Source organism: Charadrius vociferus, unplaced genomic scaffold (genome assembly GCF_000708025.1).
Source record: "Charadrius vociferus isolate BGI_N301 unplaced genomic scaffold, ASM70802v2 scaffold906, whole genome shotgun sequence".
Taxonomy (NCBI): domain Eukaryota; kingdom Metazoa; phylum Chordata; class Aves; order Charadriiformes; family Charadriidae; genus Charadrius; species Charadrius vociferus.
The window spans coordinates 1182901-1199508 of NW_009648878.1; the positions used below are offsets into that span (position 1 = coordinate 1182901).

General features: G+C 39.2%; 1 protein-coding gene across 1 annotated transcript in view; it reads left to right on the top strand.

Annotated features, from left to right (window-relative positions):
• CAPZA2 (capping protein (actin filament) muscle Z-line, alpha 2) overlaps positions 1 to 7686 on the top strand; it is a 16330-nt gene extending 8644 nt beyond the window's left edge. The window contains exons 7-9 of the mRNA XM_009887082.1: positions 3041 to 3112; positions 5722 to 5784; positions 6705 to 7686. Coding sequence (XP_009885384.1) covers positions 3041 to 3112; positions 5722 to 5784; positions 6705 to 6845 — 276 coding nt within the window. The 3' untranslated portion in view covers positions 6846 to 7686. The remainder of the gene's footprint in view (positions 1 to 3040; positions 3113 to 5721; positions 5785 to 6704) is intronic.
• The last annotated feature ends 8922 nt before the right edge of the window (positions 7687 to 16608 follow it).

Sequence of the window (16608 nt, forward strand, 5' to 3'; positions counted from 1 at the left end):
TGGTAGGCAGGGGGACTTGACTTCCTGGGCTGGTTCCCTGGAATGTGTACACATACCTTGCAGGAGTTTATTAAAAACAATTCTGGGATCTGGGACGAGAGTCTTAGTACAGTCTGGCTTTCAGCGTAGCACAAGACATAGAGTCAAGTTTTCTTTTCCTGCACTTCTTGTGTCCCCGTGAGTTTTGCAGTTCCTCACTGCTTAGTGACCTGACTTCAGGAAGATGCAATGGAATGTTTTTCTAGCCATAGCCTGAGACTTAGGATGTTATTTCAGGATGTAGTAGATGTGTTCGGATCCACCCAAGCAGGGGGGCTGAATCTGATTTCCCATTCTGGGGCAGACTCTGTAACAGCTGGAATGACAGTCAAAATGTGGACAGCCATTATTGTGTTGTCAGATCAAGATGGTGATGGTAAGCACCCTAAATAACTTCGACTTCTCAAGACTTTGGGAGAATCCAAGTAAACTGCAGCTTGCAGCAAAACAGGCATTTTTTTCCACAGCATGCACTTTTTGGATAAATGTCTTAAGAGATTTTTCCAGAACAAGCAGGCAGGTGTCTACCTAATTCTGGGAAAGGTTAGCCCAGTATCCTAGAAAATATCCTGAACAGGGAATTTAGTCAGGTCTTAATCAGCATCTTAATTTGGGCACCAGACAATTTTGTCTTTTTATTACCATTTTATGTAATTAATGAATGTAAATAATGTCTTGATTAAAGTCTGTGTTTTGGGGAATGTTGAAAAAAATTTTTTTATTTAAAAATACTTTTTTGCTTGTATAGGAACTGCTTGTTTCATGAAGAAATTTTGAACTCAGTTTCAAATTTTTAGAAATAGTGTACAATTTCTTCAGTGTATGTGGGAGTGCTCTCCCTTCCCTCCTCCAAACAAACGAAAAAAGGTGTTTTGTTTTGTTTTTTTAAGGAGCAAAGTATTTTCTAGAATATGAACTCACAACAACATAAATGAAATTTCAGAATACTGAAATTTCAGTGTTATTTGCAGAATCTTTGACAGCAATATGACTCTAGTCCTGTTTCTGATAAGACCTTTTATGAATGTGTTGGGAAAATTCCAGCTGTATTCAGTATTTTTAAGGCTATTTGCACAACTTCTTCCTTTTTTTAATTCTATTAATAAATTCTAATATAGGACATTCTCAAGTGTCTTAATCTCTTCCATTGTTTAATTTTTCTTTTAATTATATGTAAGGGGAAAACTGCAACAGCAGTCTTTTACTAAAGCTAAGTCCTTCTGGTGCTTGACGTGCTCCAACCGTGATGGAAAACAACTGATAAGTGTACTGGTTACTAATTTTATCTCTTAGATAATTTGTTATTCTCATCCCTCCTTAGTTAACCTTTCCAAGAGGTTCTGTTCATAAACATCATCCTTCTTGTAGCCTTCTGAACTCAGACCTAGCATTCTAGAAGGATGTCAGCAGTGAGGTATAGTACAGAACAGTTACTTCTCATATTTTGTATAAGATATAACACATCCCAGAATTAGACTTGACTTTTCATCCCTGTGTAGTTTTTAGGCCTCAGTGTTTGCCAAGAGTGTGATTCAGTGAGACAGATAAGATGTTTGTGCTGATGTTGGACCCAAAGTACAGGGGAGCTTCAGGCCCCCCGCTGTGGATTGTGAGAGATCTATACTTCTCTGGGTTCTGCTGTTTCATTGGGAGGTCTCAGAATTTTGCACTGAGTAAGCGCTTCCTGTCTTTTAGGAACTGGATTGAAAAAGGCTGCCAGAAGTGTCACCCAGTAGTTTGATTTGAAAAGAAGCTTATGTTATAGTTAGGATGATACCTTTTGTTGAAAAACAAGTATTTGACAATAAGCAATACAATAATGTACGATGTATCATAGGAAACAATGCTTTTTCTCATATAGGAAACCTTTCTTTTGCTTAGGTATAGCTGTCTTACTCTGTGTCATGTTTTCTCTATTGTTTATAAAAGTGAGTGTCTCTTGCACACATCATGATCATAATATATATGAAATTCTAGTATTGTGCATTAATCTCCAAATTAAAATGTTATCTTGCCTAATAGAGCGAGACAAAAATGCCTTAATTCCTCTTAACATCAGCTATGTTAACTATGTTGACTTCATAAAAATTGTAAAAAATCTTTCAAGATACGTGTCTAAATGCCAATGAGCTGCATAACTCTTCTGTATTCATTTATTTTGAATGATTACATGTAACTTTATATCTGCTTCCTATTTTTTAAGTTTTCCAAAAATTGCATTAGAAACTGAATGTTTTCAGATCCTTTCTAACTGAATTTAAGAGCTTAGGTAGAGTTTTACTGTGTTTTCCCTCCTGCAAAATAATCTAGGGTGCTGTTCTGAAGATATAACATTTCAAGAGTAAATAGATTTCATTCTGCTTTGCTATTTAACCTTGGCAAACTTTGTCCCAAAGAGCTCCTTTGTCTAGATAAATACCGGCTTTTGTTGTGAGCTATATCTAAGATGAAAATATCGAAACCAGGCAGATCTAGAAGGGGAAGCTTAATGTTGCTCTGTCCCTAGAAAACAGTTTGGGTGAAGCAAAAAACAATTTCACAGTATCCTGAAGCCTTGTCAAAACCATTCTCACTCTAAATATATCTTCAACATTTCAAGAGTTTCTAGTAAGATCACATAAATAGTATGTAGTCGTCTTCATGATGTTAATCAAAACTTTGGTTTAGTGGTGGACTCGGCAGTGTTAGGTGTACAGTTGGACTTGATCTTGAAGGTCTTTTCCAACCTAAATGATTCTATAATTCTAAACTTCTTTGCATGAAACACTACATAAAGCACATCAACACAAAAATGTTTCCAGAGTAGCTTCTTTACTATTTCCCCTCAAAAATATTTAAATTCTTCAACATTTTGGTTTTCCTACTTGTTTTTGTTGTTCTGTAACATTTTGTGTGTGGTTTTTGTTTGATTTGTATAGGTTTGTTATACAGTACTTTGATTTTCCTATATATTGTTGGTCTATAACATTTAATATGAGATTCTGTGTTTAATTTTGTATAGGTGCACTATTATGAAGATGGTAATGTTCAGCTGGTGAGCCATAAAGACATACAAGATTCTCTAACAGTGTCTGTAAGTGAACTTTAAAGACCTTAGTGTGTATATTGAAAAGACTTTCTACTTTAAAAAGAGAAGAAAGCTTGAAAAAAACCTCAGAACTTTGGAGGATAGTTTGCTCTTTTGCATGAATGGGAATTAATGTTCTGATTTATAAATATTTTGTATGTAATATTTACTACTTTTGCCTAACATGTAATTCCTGTTTAAAAAAAAAAAATATTAGTGTATGCTTGCACATGGCTTATATAAGCTAAAATAACTTTGGTTGTAAAGCTTAATTAGCTTGCTGTCAGTCTTTCTGCACTTCTGTTGTATTTAAACTTTGGTCTGCCAAGTCACCTATACCATTAATTTTTTTTAATATGAAGGAGGTTTGAGTTATAACAACCCACTTCAGTCATACAATCTCTAGGCGTTTGCCTCCTTTGCTAACGGGGAGAAGACCAGTATGCTAAAAATAGTAAACAAACGCTACCAGTTGAGAAGCCGTAGTGGTTATTTTCCCTCCATTTCCTCCCTGTCTGTAACTGGTGCTGTCAGTCTCTTGCTTTTCTGTACAAAAAGCCCTTTCAGAGATGCTTTGGCTTGAGAAATGTAACACACGTTATATTTAAAGTTTGGGTTTTTTTTTTCAACTTCTTTCCAAGTGGATCATTATAGTAATGAAGACTAGACAGTAGAAATAAAAATTGTTTGGGAATAGTACCAGAGGTACATGTTGCATCATGAACTACTACTACTTTTGAAATAATGTTCCTCTCCCCTACTGGATATTGTGTTTATAAACAGTAAGATTTTCTGTTGGAATGTTCTTTAATAAAACTTAAGCCAGTGCAGTTAAACTGGCAAAGGGCAATTGTAAAAGTGAATAGTAGAAGTACTTTAATGGTAATAACTAGTAGTGACAAATTTGGCTCAAAAGCTAAATTCATCAATAAAGAACATTGTTTATTAATATAAAGCAAGGCTTGTTGGCTTTTCAGCTGCAACAGCCCTGTAAAGAATGGGTGAGTGCGGTGCCAACTGATAACGCTTCTGGAGCTGTAGCTATAAAATTACTTTTGACCCCCTAAGCGAAAAGGATCTGTTTAGTCTTTCATTGAACTAAGAGAAGGGAAGCCTCAGACTATGTGGAAGAAGTTCTCCTTTCAATAGCTTTTGCTTCACTTTCTATTGGGAAGAAACTTGATCCTGTTCCGCAATTTATTAACGCAAAGTAGTAGAAGACGGACGAGTAGAAAAACATCTTTTACATAACTTTCCTACCTCCCGCTAGAACAAAAGCAAATATGTTGCTGGTTACCGATTTTTAGCCTTGAGTTTGAGCTTGATAGGAGGCAGAGGCTGTACAGGTTCCTATTTCACACAGAAGGAGTGGTAGGTAGATTAAAAGGAGCCGCAATGACTCCTCTTTTGTTGTTTGGCAGAGAAGCAATTTTGTACCATCAATGGGCACAACTGAAATAAATGACTGAAGAGTTCTCTTGTTGCTAGAGTTATGAATAATTTTGCTGAAGGTTACTTTCTTAGCCCTAATTTCTGTCTGAGCCAAATAAGACCTCATACCCCTGAATCCTTCCTTTGATTAACAGAGCGTTTGAAATCACTGCCTCAGTTCACTGAAAAGTCAAAACCATTTCCTTTGTTCTACTTGGCTGCTACCTCCTTCATCTCTTTCTGCAGTGTCCAGGAGCACTTTTCACAGCTGCTAGCTGGAGTTTCATTGAAACTTTGAACCAGTTGTCACTGAAGCTGCCATAGTTTTCTCCCAGTCTTTACCTTTGTAGGAACAAGGGATTATGTGGGGCAAGAACAGTCCTATCTTTCAACAGCTTCTGCAAAAGCATCCTTAGGAATGTCTCCAACACCGAGTTGGAAGTTTCAAAATTCATGAACCCTCACTTTCTTCTTGACACTTCTTTCAAGCACTTCAGCTTTTTTTTCTCCAGATTGACTGACAGGTCATTTTTTATTTTTAAAACAAACACACACTTGCAACTTAAGGATGAGGCCCAAAGCTAAGAAACTGCTGTGATCATCACTGTCGTAATGACATTTGGACATTGGCGTATATTTTACCCTCATTTTTGCTAGATGTACTTGGGGAAGTTTTTAGAAAACCAGGTATATAAAGTGTAGTCTTTGCCTCAGCATAGTCACCAGATTCAGAATGTTTAGAGGTGGATAAATTTCTTTTAGTTCTTTGGCTGTATTATGCATATTTCTGGGTTAGCTGGTGTTCTTTAAATTTTCCTGAATTTCTACTGGAAATTTAACATGACATGATTTTAGAGACTTGTTGCATGTGCATTGTCATATTTCTAAATGCTGTTCTGTTCCATAGAATTTTTAATCAAAATATTTTAATGAACTCCATAGTAATCTTCATGCTTGTTGCAGTTGGACTGTGTTTATTTTTTTAATATAATAATAATATAAATGTAATAAGAATGACATGCCTTTTGGATTAATGTTTTGCTCAGTTTTGGTTTAACCACTAAATGACCATGTGTTCTCACGGAACCTACCTGACATCTCTCATAACTAACGGAAAATACATAATTCAGCTGGTCTTAGAATCATGCTGTACATGAGACCTAATTCAAATGCTCTTTTTCTAGAATGAAGCCCAGACAGCAAAGGAATTTATAAAAATCGTAGAGGCTGCAGAAAATGAATATCAGGTATGTTGGAAGCACGCGCGGTATCCTTACTTACATGTATAACATTACCATATACTTAACCAAAGCTAGTATTCTACAATTAGCAAACTTTTGATATTAAGATAATGCAGTTCTGTACAAATGCAAATAGATTACATGCTGCTATTAACTGTATCCTCCCTTTCCATACCTTCTTGTGATTGCACTCACCTACTTAACATTATATTAGAAGTAATTTTTTTGAGAACAGAAAAGTCCCTAATGTGATCAAATATCAGCAATTCTTATCTCTTTCAATATTTGTGCATTCCTTAAGTGGAATTTTTGTACAGATTCTGTTCAGAGGCTACTCTGTTAGACAGCTTTGCTAAATATGACTGTAAGCATTATTCATTTCAATTAGTCATTTTAAAGTTAGAAAAGTATAGGTGTTCTGGATATCCTCTGTAGAAGTGTATTCATGTTCAGTTAGGTCTTAAACATAAGGTAAATTTTAGACACCATGTTCTGTCAGTTTTAAAAAAAAAAAAATACTCTTTAATGGAAATTTACTAAGTATGTATCAAATGCATTATATTCAAGCTCATACGATGTTGTAGACTGACTCTGCCATCCCTGCAGAAAAAACAGTGGAAGACTTTGGTCTCTTTAATTAAAATGATCGGAGCTAACTCTGGTCAGCACTTCATTCATGCTGCTGATTAAGCACACTGTGGTTTGCTGAAACACCTAGGCTACGGTCAGGTTTATTGCATCTGTCTCGCTAAATATCTTCACATAGTTTCAATCTAGATCGAACAGCTTTCCTTCATAGAATATTTTGATTTGGTATATTTTCATTAAGCCTGTTTAAGACGTAATAGATTACTCAATCATTTAACTTTTTACATAACAACCTAATTCTGTTCTTCATGTGTTTTGTGTGACTTTGTGTTTAACAGACTGCTATCAGTGAGAATTATCAGACTATGTCGGACACTACTTTCAAGGCCTTACGTCGACAGTTGCCAGTTACCCGCACCAAGATTGACTGGAACAAGATCCTTAGCTATAAGATTGGAAAAGAGATGCAGAATGCTTAAAGTGAACGTTGCATGACTGGATCATTCTAGTGTCCTTGTATACAAATAAAAATTATTATGAAAAGTATTTGGAACTGTCAGATCACCCAGTCAGCATGGGCTTTTGCCATTGAAAATCACTGTAAGTAGTTTGGTTAGAGCACAAAGCTTAGCTTATTGACTTTTTTCTTTTTTCTTTCTTTTCAGAGGGTTGCAACTTCAGTATAGCTGAATATCTTCCTTTAGAGTTTCTGTTGTACCTTTATTTTTTTATAATGAAGAGACCATGCCTTTAGTTTTCAATTACACATTAAGAACAGTTCAAAAAATATTTTTGCATATGATATCCCTTTCTCTTGCTTTCATGTGAGATGGACAACTTCCAAAATTTGCTGGATTCCTTGTGGAGATGAGTAATGTGCATTTCTATGTCAAGGTCAACATGGAGTTAGCCATAGGTGCTGTTCTCGAAATCATCTATCCTTTCATTGTATGTAAAATTGGGAAAAGCGTTTTCTATATCGTTTAAACCTTTCAGAATACTTGTTTAGCTTGCTCCATGGTAACTAAATTTAAAAAAAAAAAAAGGCCAAGATCTAACACTGGTTTAAGATTTTGAAATTAAATAAACGTACTTATTTCAGAAATGCATTTAATGCTTTGTTCCTGACAATTACTTAAATGAGCTTAAACTCCATCTGCCCTTGAGGGTTTTTTATCATGAAGCCACAAATGTATTATAACAAGGCATATTGTAATATATATAATCCTGTACTCATTACTATGTCTGTCAGTTTATTTTTTTCTTGGATTGAAATGTACTAAAATTCAATGTGACATTAAAATGCAAATTTTCTATTTATTTGAGTATCAGATTGCTTCCTGATATAGTCTATTTTTGGTGTTTCTATCTTTTTTTTTTTTTTTTTAAATACCACTTAAAACAGCCACAAACTTGTGGCCTATTGGCTCTTCTCAGTGTATTTGGAGATTGTTGTAGTATCATCATCCATTGTTTCCATCTGCACTTAAGGAACATCTACATACGGAAATCTACTTAAAGCAGGTGTCTTTTAGCTTCATATTGCCTACAGAGGGTGGAGGAAATTACAAGACCAAAAATAACACATTTGTGTGACTGTGAAGAATACTTTCCCTGTCTTGATATATCTTGTGTAGAAAATGGCCATCAGGTATCTAAAAACACAGTCTTCATTACAAATGCTGTATAACACTTCTCTGAAATGCATAGATTTCATTTTTAAGTGGATGATAAAGCTGTTTTACAATATGCTACCTAATTATGTGCTCATGATGGAAAATGAAACAGCTTTTTTTTTTTTGGAATGCAGGTATTAATGCACACTTCTAAACCAGTAAAGCTTACACAAAGGTTTTATATCTTTGTTTACAGCATGATCCAATTAATTACCTTAAACTGTTAAGTTACAGCATAGCAAGAGAAAGGGTCTAGACTTGTACTGAGTATAAAAGTGTACACACAAAGTAGTTTGCTGTTTGAATTGTAATAGCAATACCCCTATATTCTGTTCTTCAGTGCTCTCTTATAAAGGGGTATGGAATTAACTGAAGTTCTTGAAATTGCTGCTACTTTACAGTACTAAACTGTATAGTAGAAGAGTGGGATTTGTTCTACCACAGTCTTCCTGGAGAGCTGCCCTCTTAATTGTCTTCGTACATCGGCTAATGAACCATGTTGTTCTCTAAAAGGCGGCTTATAAAAGCTGTATGTGAGCTAATAACAGATGCTGAGTCACTGTCAAGTCAGCCTGTCAGTCTTAACTAAGGTCTAAATACAAACCTTGTTTGAAGAATTTCTTCAGCATATTTAAGAACAAGCTAAAAAATATAAGACAGTGAATGGACACTTAGGAGAACTGTTAATGGGCAACAACGGTGCAAATAACTTTTCTAGCTGTTAGAATATTGCATGTGACCGGAATCAGCACTGGCTCTAAGTCAGAATGCTATTTTTCTTACCTGAAATAAAAAGCTAATTTTAAATATATTCCTAATAAAGAGGTATTTTACTGTGAAGTACTCTATTGCTGTGTTTCCCTCTCTGTTTATTCAGTCCTGTGATAGTCTTAATTCCTTATCTTCAAAGAATGGCATCTTACAGGTTCAATTCTACCAGTAGGGTGACATAAGTAGATCTGTATTGCTTATATTTTTTCCTGTTGTGTTAATTTTTAGTCTGTGAGATAATTTTACACCTTGAACATCAAATTTATTAAGTTATAGCTTCAATAAAGCAATTTATAAGTAAATCAACTATTCTGTTACTTTTTCGAAATGGTATGCTGTGTCATATTTAGGGGCAGTGACTCCCCAGATGAAGCTGACTCGAGTATCAGCTGAGGCACACGGCACACTTGAAGTTCTTGATTTCCCTCAAAATTTCGGATGTTACTTGCCTGTTCTTGTTTATACCCCTTTTAATTGGAGAACTTCAGAGCTTGCTTGGTAGGCTTTAGAGTATTTTGTGTAGGTAAAGCACTTTCTCTAAGAAATTTTGCTGTGGCGATTGTCTTAATGTGAATTACTATTTGTTTATATTCTATTTTTAAATATAAAGATAAGCTTTGTATTGTGGAATGTTGATGTACTAGACATGGCTTGTAATATGGACTTGTAAAATGCTTGTGTTTATGAAGTGTATTACATCCTATGCATCTCAGTGCTCCTTTAGACAAAGGAATTTTAAACTTATGCAAGTAAGCAATTGTTCTTTTTGGACATCTGCAAAGGAGTGACAATTCTGCTTTCAATTTCTCCTGCGTAGGCCCTTTTTTGTATGCCTGTCTTAATTCATACTGCAGGTTGAACGGAACTTTAAAATCATTGTAATTTTGGCTACATCACCACTGCTTCTTATGCTCTACGTGCTGAAAGCAATTCTGCCGTCTGGGTCAGCTGGGAACACTGCAATGCGGTTCCTTAGTGAGTGGTCATTCAGCCCGGGGTTACAAGCGCGCTATGAGACTGAACACCCGAACAGATGTGTTCTCTTTAAGGGACGACTCCAGCAGTGATGTAGTTTGTGCGATTTGGGAGTAAATCCCTTCCTTCAGGCAGCTTGAAAGCACCTATGCGTTGAGGATGGCTGGAGGATCAGGTTAAACATGGCCTTCAAATTTCTAGACTCTGTAGGTATAGAGGCTGAAAGTCAACGGTTTGATTCTGTGGATTCACTCCTATGGTACTGAATTACTTGCTGACGCAGACATAGCTTCTGCTGCATTCCTTTACTGGAAAGACTGAAACTGTTCTTCCTCTGATGCAACTGTAAACTAGGTTTAGATTAAACTTAGTTTGTTCATAACCTTGAAGTGTCAGTTTCTGTCTAATGGTGTCAACTTTAAACTTTTTTTTTCTGAAAGTGGAAAATTTGCATCAGATCTAAACAAAAAAAAGTCATTTTTTTTTTCCACAGCTAAAGGAAAGGAACTGTGAAATATGTACTTTATTCCTTCTGTGAAAATGAGTGTTTAATACCTGGACAGTTTTCTTAGCAATATTTTCCACTGCTACTGTGATTGGCTTACCTGTAACAGGTATTGCTCAGCGTGATATTGTCCACGTGCTCATCACAAGAGCCGATAGGAGCGGTAATCGTTGCCTTAAAGGATAATATTCTGTAAACACATTAGACTTTTCTGTGTGTCTTTTCCTTGCAAATCAATAAAGTTGTGCAGGGGCAAATCTGTTGGGTTTATTCCTCATAAGTCAAGAGGAGCACGTACGGATTTTTTGCCTGACTGGCTGTAGTTTGAAATAAATTTGGTTCGGAAACAACTTCCAGCTTACAGGGTTGTGAATGTGCCTGCTAAAGCAGGATTTGGTTGGTTTGAGGGGACAGCTCCGCGTGCCAATAATGACTTGTAGTAAATACTCCGTTCAGTTTTGTATCTAAGCGTGCTGAATGTTTTTCAACGTCAAGCTTAGACTGCGTACAGCTACTGTAGGCATCAGTGAAGGAATTGAGAGTACTTCCTTTAATAAGTAGATTTCCGGTGGCCAACTCAACTGTTGAGTTACCCTTCAGGCTTATTTCAGAAATCACTTAGGGATGATCACGTAGAAGGCTGAGCTACAGCTTTGGCACAGCACCATGAATGCAAGACAAGCGGTGTTGTGAGGAGGGGTTCAGAAAAACATGCTCATGGTCCCTTTCTTAGCAAGTAAGAACATCCTCAGGGGGGTTGCCAGTTATGGTGCAACAGTCTGTCAAGGCGAAAGTTGCCTCTCGTACCTGGGGAGCCTAGGCCGCTTTCCTCAGATGGAGAGAAGAGAGTTTTGGTCCCATGACATAAAGAAAGGACTCAATCTCCCTGGAGCAAATGTTCTTACAAGTGGCTAAAAGAAAACCAGGTTATCTCCTCTTTTGCAAATACAGTGCTTATGAACCTGACTGAAAACAATCAGTCGTGAGCTCTTGAGTGCAGGAGGGATGCTTGCCTTTCATTCTTTTGGGCTGCAGTGGATTTTAAAGTTTTCCTTCCTCCTGCTTGAGCTGCCTCCCTGCCCGGTGTGCTGGATTTCCTGGGTACCGCACGGCCGTGTGGATTGTCTTGGAGCGGGCGTCTGTCGCAGAAGCTGCATACTAAAAGTTAGGTGCCCAAAGGCAGAAATGTTCAAATTCTTGCTGTGCTGTGGAGGTGCCAGAAGGGCCCATCATGGAGCAAGGAGCCCAAATTTCAGTCCTGGGATTGGGGATGCCATCATGCTGCCTTTTCCCAGGTAAGGCAGTGCATCCAGTTATAATCTCACTGACACATCTTACATTCTAAGAGGTACAAGAATGTGATCTATGATGATTTTCCTTAAGGAAGAAAGGTGCCGCTGCTTTCTACTCAACCAAGTCTCCTGTTGAGCCTGGAGAGCGGCAGCCTGATGCTGCAGCTCTGAAGAAAGAGTTGGTTCAGTTGAAGTTGCTCTCCGGGAGCGCAGCTCTGCCAGGGGCAGAAGCCTTGGGTACCCCAGACCTGAGCTACAGCCTCTGCTGCCCGTCTGTCCGGCTACGCCTGCTGCTCCTCAACCTGCGCCTTGCGAATGGCAGTGGCATGCTGCAAGTGTGGCTCCAGCTGTCCTTCCCCTCCCAGCCACCGTCTGTCTTAACCCAGTCGGTACTCCTGACGATGCTCCCCCCTAATGCCTCTGTGGCCCTTCTGTTAATAACTGCTATTCGTACCGTGACCTGGCACCCGATTCTACTGTCTGTTGGTCTAACCACGCAGAAATAACTGCCGCATAATTTGGAAATTAGGGAAGAAGGCTTGGAAAAGGAGTAAGCTAATTACACAATAAATCAATACTCAAAAGATGAACTGATTTTTTTAATACGTTTTCAACTTTGCTGTGACGCTTAAGGGTAATATATGCACAAGCAACGGGAGTTGAGCTTTTAAGAACCATTAACAGTTTCAAACTAAATAGCAGGAAGAAAAATCTGCTTCCTTCTTTCATTTTACCTGACGTTGCGTTATCAAACCGGCTTTCACATGCTGTAAAACTGGTAAGCTTTGCAAGTCTTTCACTTCACTGTAAAAATAGGAACAAGAGGTAGCAAAAGCATGATTGGCCAAAAACCAGTTGTGGTTAAAAGACTCCAGATACTCAATTGGAAGATTTCTGAAAAATAGTGCTGTTAGAAATACTGAAACCCTGGAATCGAAAGCAAAGGCTCATCTTGTTTTTATCCCATGGTGTGGCAGGATCAGCTGCATCTCCATTGTCCGTGGCAGGGCAGAGACTTGGCTGCCCTGAAAGAAAGTGGTAATGATAAAGATCATTCTTCCTCTCCAAATTCTTGCAGGGGTTTGGAATTATTAGGATTAAGGTAGATACTAGGAAATGTTAAATCTTCCTTGCTGGATCTTAACCTTTTATTATCTTAGCTGTGGGCATACAGAACAGCTTGTTCCTATTTTCTTTGCAACACGTCCAGACCTGTAACTTTTAGGCTAAAGACTGAATCCAGCAACTCTAATTTCTATGTGAAATCCAATACTTTAAGTCGCTTCTCCACATCCTGCTTTTTGGTTTCTGTTCATTTTGAGAAGCAGATTGTTTGTTTTTCTCTGCTTTTTGTTCATTTCAGTCCTGGGGATGTTGCAGGCTATCATGATACTAATATAGTACTTGGATTTCCTTTTGCTAGAATCTGGCCTTGAATGCTGTAATATTCTCTAGCGTTCTCCTCAGCAGCAATTAGATTTCTGTTATAATTTTAAAGCCCATGCTAAATTAAGGAGAAAAAAAAAAAAAACAAAACGCCGCACATACTGCTAGGTATGTGTGCCTGATGTTATCCTTCTCTACCGACAAAGTGGGCATTAGGATTGTACAAAAATGAGATCCTTTGATACCCAAATGATGTGGGGCAGCCAGCAAATGGATTCTGAAGTAAGACCATCTTGGAATGAAGAGTCAAGGGCTGTTGTGAACTTGTCCAGGGTGATGAGCTGGATCCTTCTTATCTGGGATATTTGTGCCAACAGCAGGCAGTTTGTTTAGCAGTACCTTGTAGGCACTGATGTCAGTCAAAACTGAGGAGGTGAAACATACCACCCCCTCTTGTGCTAGGAAGCACATAATATGCTTTTTTTCCTACTTGTTTTCTATGTGGAGGAAAAGAAAATGAATCCCTGATCAGTTAGAGTTGCCAAGGCAGCCTAAGCCAGGGGTCCAGGAGGATAACTAGTCCTGTTCTCAGAAGCACTGAGGTGCATCTCGCCTCTCCTGCCATGCATTGGTGAAGACTGGATGGTAGCTGGTGTAGCATTTTCCGTATGTCCTCGCAGTCCTGTGTGTAGGAATAGGTAGTACCCTGCCTCCACCAAGCCAGCCAGAACTTCTCGTAGAGTAGCAGGAAAGCCTGTGTCATTCAAGAGCCCGTTTAAAGTTCCTGTAGGTGTGTACTGAGTACGAAGAGTCCTTTTGCTGTCACAGATGCCAGGAGCCAGCTCAACTGCAGAAGACTAGACCTGAGAGACGTTGCTAAGAAAGTAAATGCCATATGCTTATGAAGAATTGAAGTGCTGCTCCTGTTCTAGGGCTCTGCTGCAAGGCAAAGGCAGAGGTTGCTACACAACTGATTCTCTGGGCGCAAGAAGATCTGGAGTTAAGGCGCAAGCAAAAGAATCTGTTAGTTGGTGATGAGTAGATGTCCCGTCCCAGTTCATTGCTAAACTTAGTGAGCCATCATCTTCCATTTAAGAACTTGTCTACCTCTCCTTAGTTCTTTCAGCTGGATACTGTGTGCCTCGCAGTCCGACCAGCAGTTGGTGTGACCAGAATTGATACCCAAATTGTAGTTGCTGACACTGTATGGTAACCCGGTGCCTGGTGTCAAAACACAGGTGATGCCAAGGTTGAGAAACGGGGCAGTAGCAGATGCAGCCTTGGCAATCCCAGAGCCAAGGATCATTGTTCTGGGAAAAATCAAAATTACCAACAAAGTAACAGACCCAGTGAAGGAGGTTCCATGCTTATCTGCAACAGTGGATTTTTCACTGCAGAGGATGGGTTTGCTACAATCATGTGGCTGTGTATGGTGGTGGAGATCACCACAGAAGATGAAAACATGGAAGCAGAAACCATTACTATGTCCTTTGCTCAGAACCTTTCATAGTCTAGTGATGAAATTGTAAGGAAAGAACCCTTCCATACGGCTATTTGTGCCTGCCAGCGCGGTTAGGAAATGCTGAGAGGAAAGCATGGAAGTGTATGGTGAAGCTCCCTGCTTACCCACCAGGGATTTTATCTTGTTGTTCGTCCCTGCTGCTGTGCAGAACAACTGATTCAGTCAGCGAGGTGAAGACAAAATGGCTTCTTTAGTTGCACTGATGGTGTTTAAAGTGAAGAAAGTGAAGTGAGCCAATGCTGGAGTCAAATGTAAATCAGGATTCATCAGATGTGCAAAATATGTATGTTTGTCTGGAACCAAAACAGGAGGGAAGAATTCCTGTTGGCACAGCAGAGGGGAAGGTATGCCATCCAAACCAATTAGGCAGAGCAGACTTGGGATAGCCTGTAGGAGAGGGATTCCTAAGGAGTTAAAATCTCAGCACAGAAGGTAAAACTGCAAAATAGAAAAGATAAACGCTTTGGGAACGATCTGTATCTCAGGATGGAAAAGGCCCAAAACCTAATTTGCTTGGGGGTGGGAAGAAGAGGGGGCAAGGAAGAATATAATAAAAGTAGTGGGGGAAGAAACAAGGGTCCACCTTCCTTTCTAAAAATGGCTAAATAGCAGATGCAGGAATTAAAACCAGTCCTGTTTCTAAGGGACAATGTGTGGGAAGAGCAGGGTATATTGAGAAGGGAAGGAACGGTAAGTCACCCAGATAACTGCCACCTGCACACGTGGCTGTCACAGGCACGCAGAGCACTCCCGATGCTGAGCAGGTCCCCTCTGTCGCACCTATCGTAGGAGGCTGCGGGACAGCAGGGCAAGATGCCCTCGTGTGATCACTGTTTGGGAAGGAGAACGAGTCTGAAAGAGCTTTGTAGTGATACCGACCTCTCCCAAGTCTGTATCCACATAAAGTTCTGGTGTGGGGACTACTATGCTCCATTTATGTGTTCAGAGCCATTGCAGAGCATTTTGGTGCCTGCAGCCTTGACCTTGATGCCTTCTCCCTGCTGCTGCAGCACTCTGCTCACCCTACAGCTGCAAAGCCACCACCCTTCTCACCAGACAGCAGCAGCAGCTGTTGGGATTTAGGATAATTTTGTCTCCATTTAATGCTCTTTACAATCCTCCTTTGCTATGGGTCTGCTCGTATTTGTCACCTTAAGGCACACAAGCCCAGTGAAGCCCAGATTTGCAGAAGCACTTGCTGTGTCAAACTGATACCAGGCGGGGGTTCAACAAGTATGATGTCACAAATATCCAGTGATGCACAAGATCCCACATTAGTGACTATATTTAGTGTTATTCCTTTCTGTCATAGCTTTCTGTTTGCAAAAGAGATTACGGAAAAAGTCTCTATGAAGTCTATGAAGTACTTGGTACCGTAGTGGCAAGCGGCATGAAAGAAGCCATCAGGGAATGAATAATAGTCTACCTTCAGGACTTCAATAATAGGTAGTAAAATGAGGTGGGGGGATATGTAATGAATAATGGGACTGCAGGTATCAGCTGGTGCTTGAGTACAAACACACCTTGTTCTCGACATGCTGGTGGGATACGTGAGAAATGTGCTGTGTTTCCTGGGGCTGCAGGTACCCACAGTCTCGCCTAAGTCTGTCCAGTTATGACAGGGAAAGTCATTTTACTTTCATCTTACCAACACTAGCAGGTGAGAGAAGGAAGAGAATCTTCTCAGTCCAGGTGGGACTCCATCGCATTACTCTGCTGTGTTCTTCACAATCAGAAGGAGGCTGAAATACAAAAATGCCATATAAAAACATACGTACAATGTAGAATTCACCTAGGTCTGAGTTTGGCTAAAGAGCACACAATCTATTCAAATAACACAGAAGAAAAGAGATATGAACTATTCAGATTAATATTTAATGAACAATTCAGGTTAAAATTAAGAGGTTGAGGAAGGCCTACTGTGAAATCAATGACATTTCTTCTTGAAATAAGAGTCAGGTAACAAATGTGAGCATCCCACTTCAATGCAAGGTGCGGGGTTGGCACCAACAATTAATTTGTTTTAGGATGTTGGGCAGCCCGGGGTGTCTGTACCAGTGGCAAGCTCCATTCCCTCTTTCCTGGACCCATCACCAGCCCATGCAGGGCCTGAGA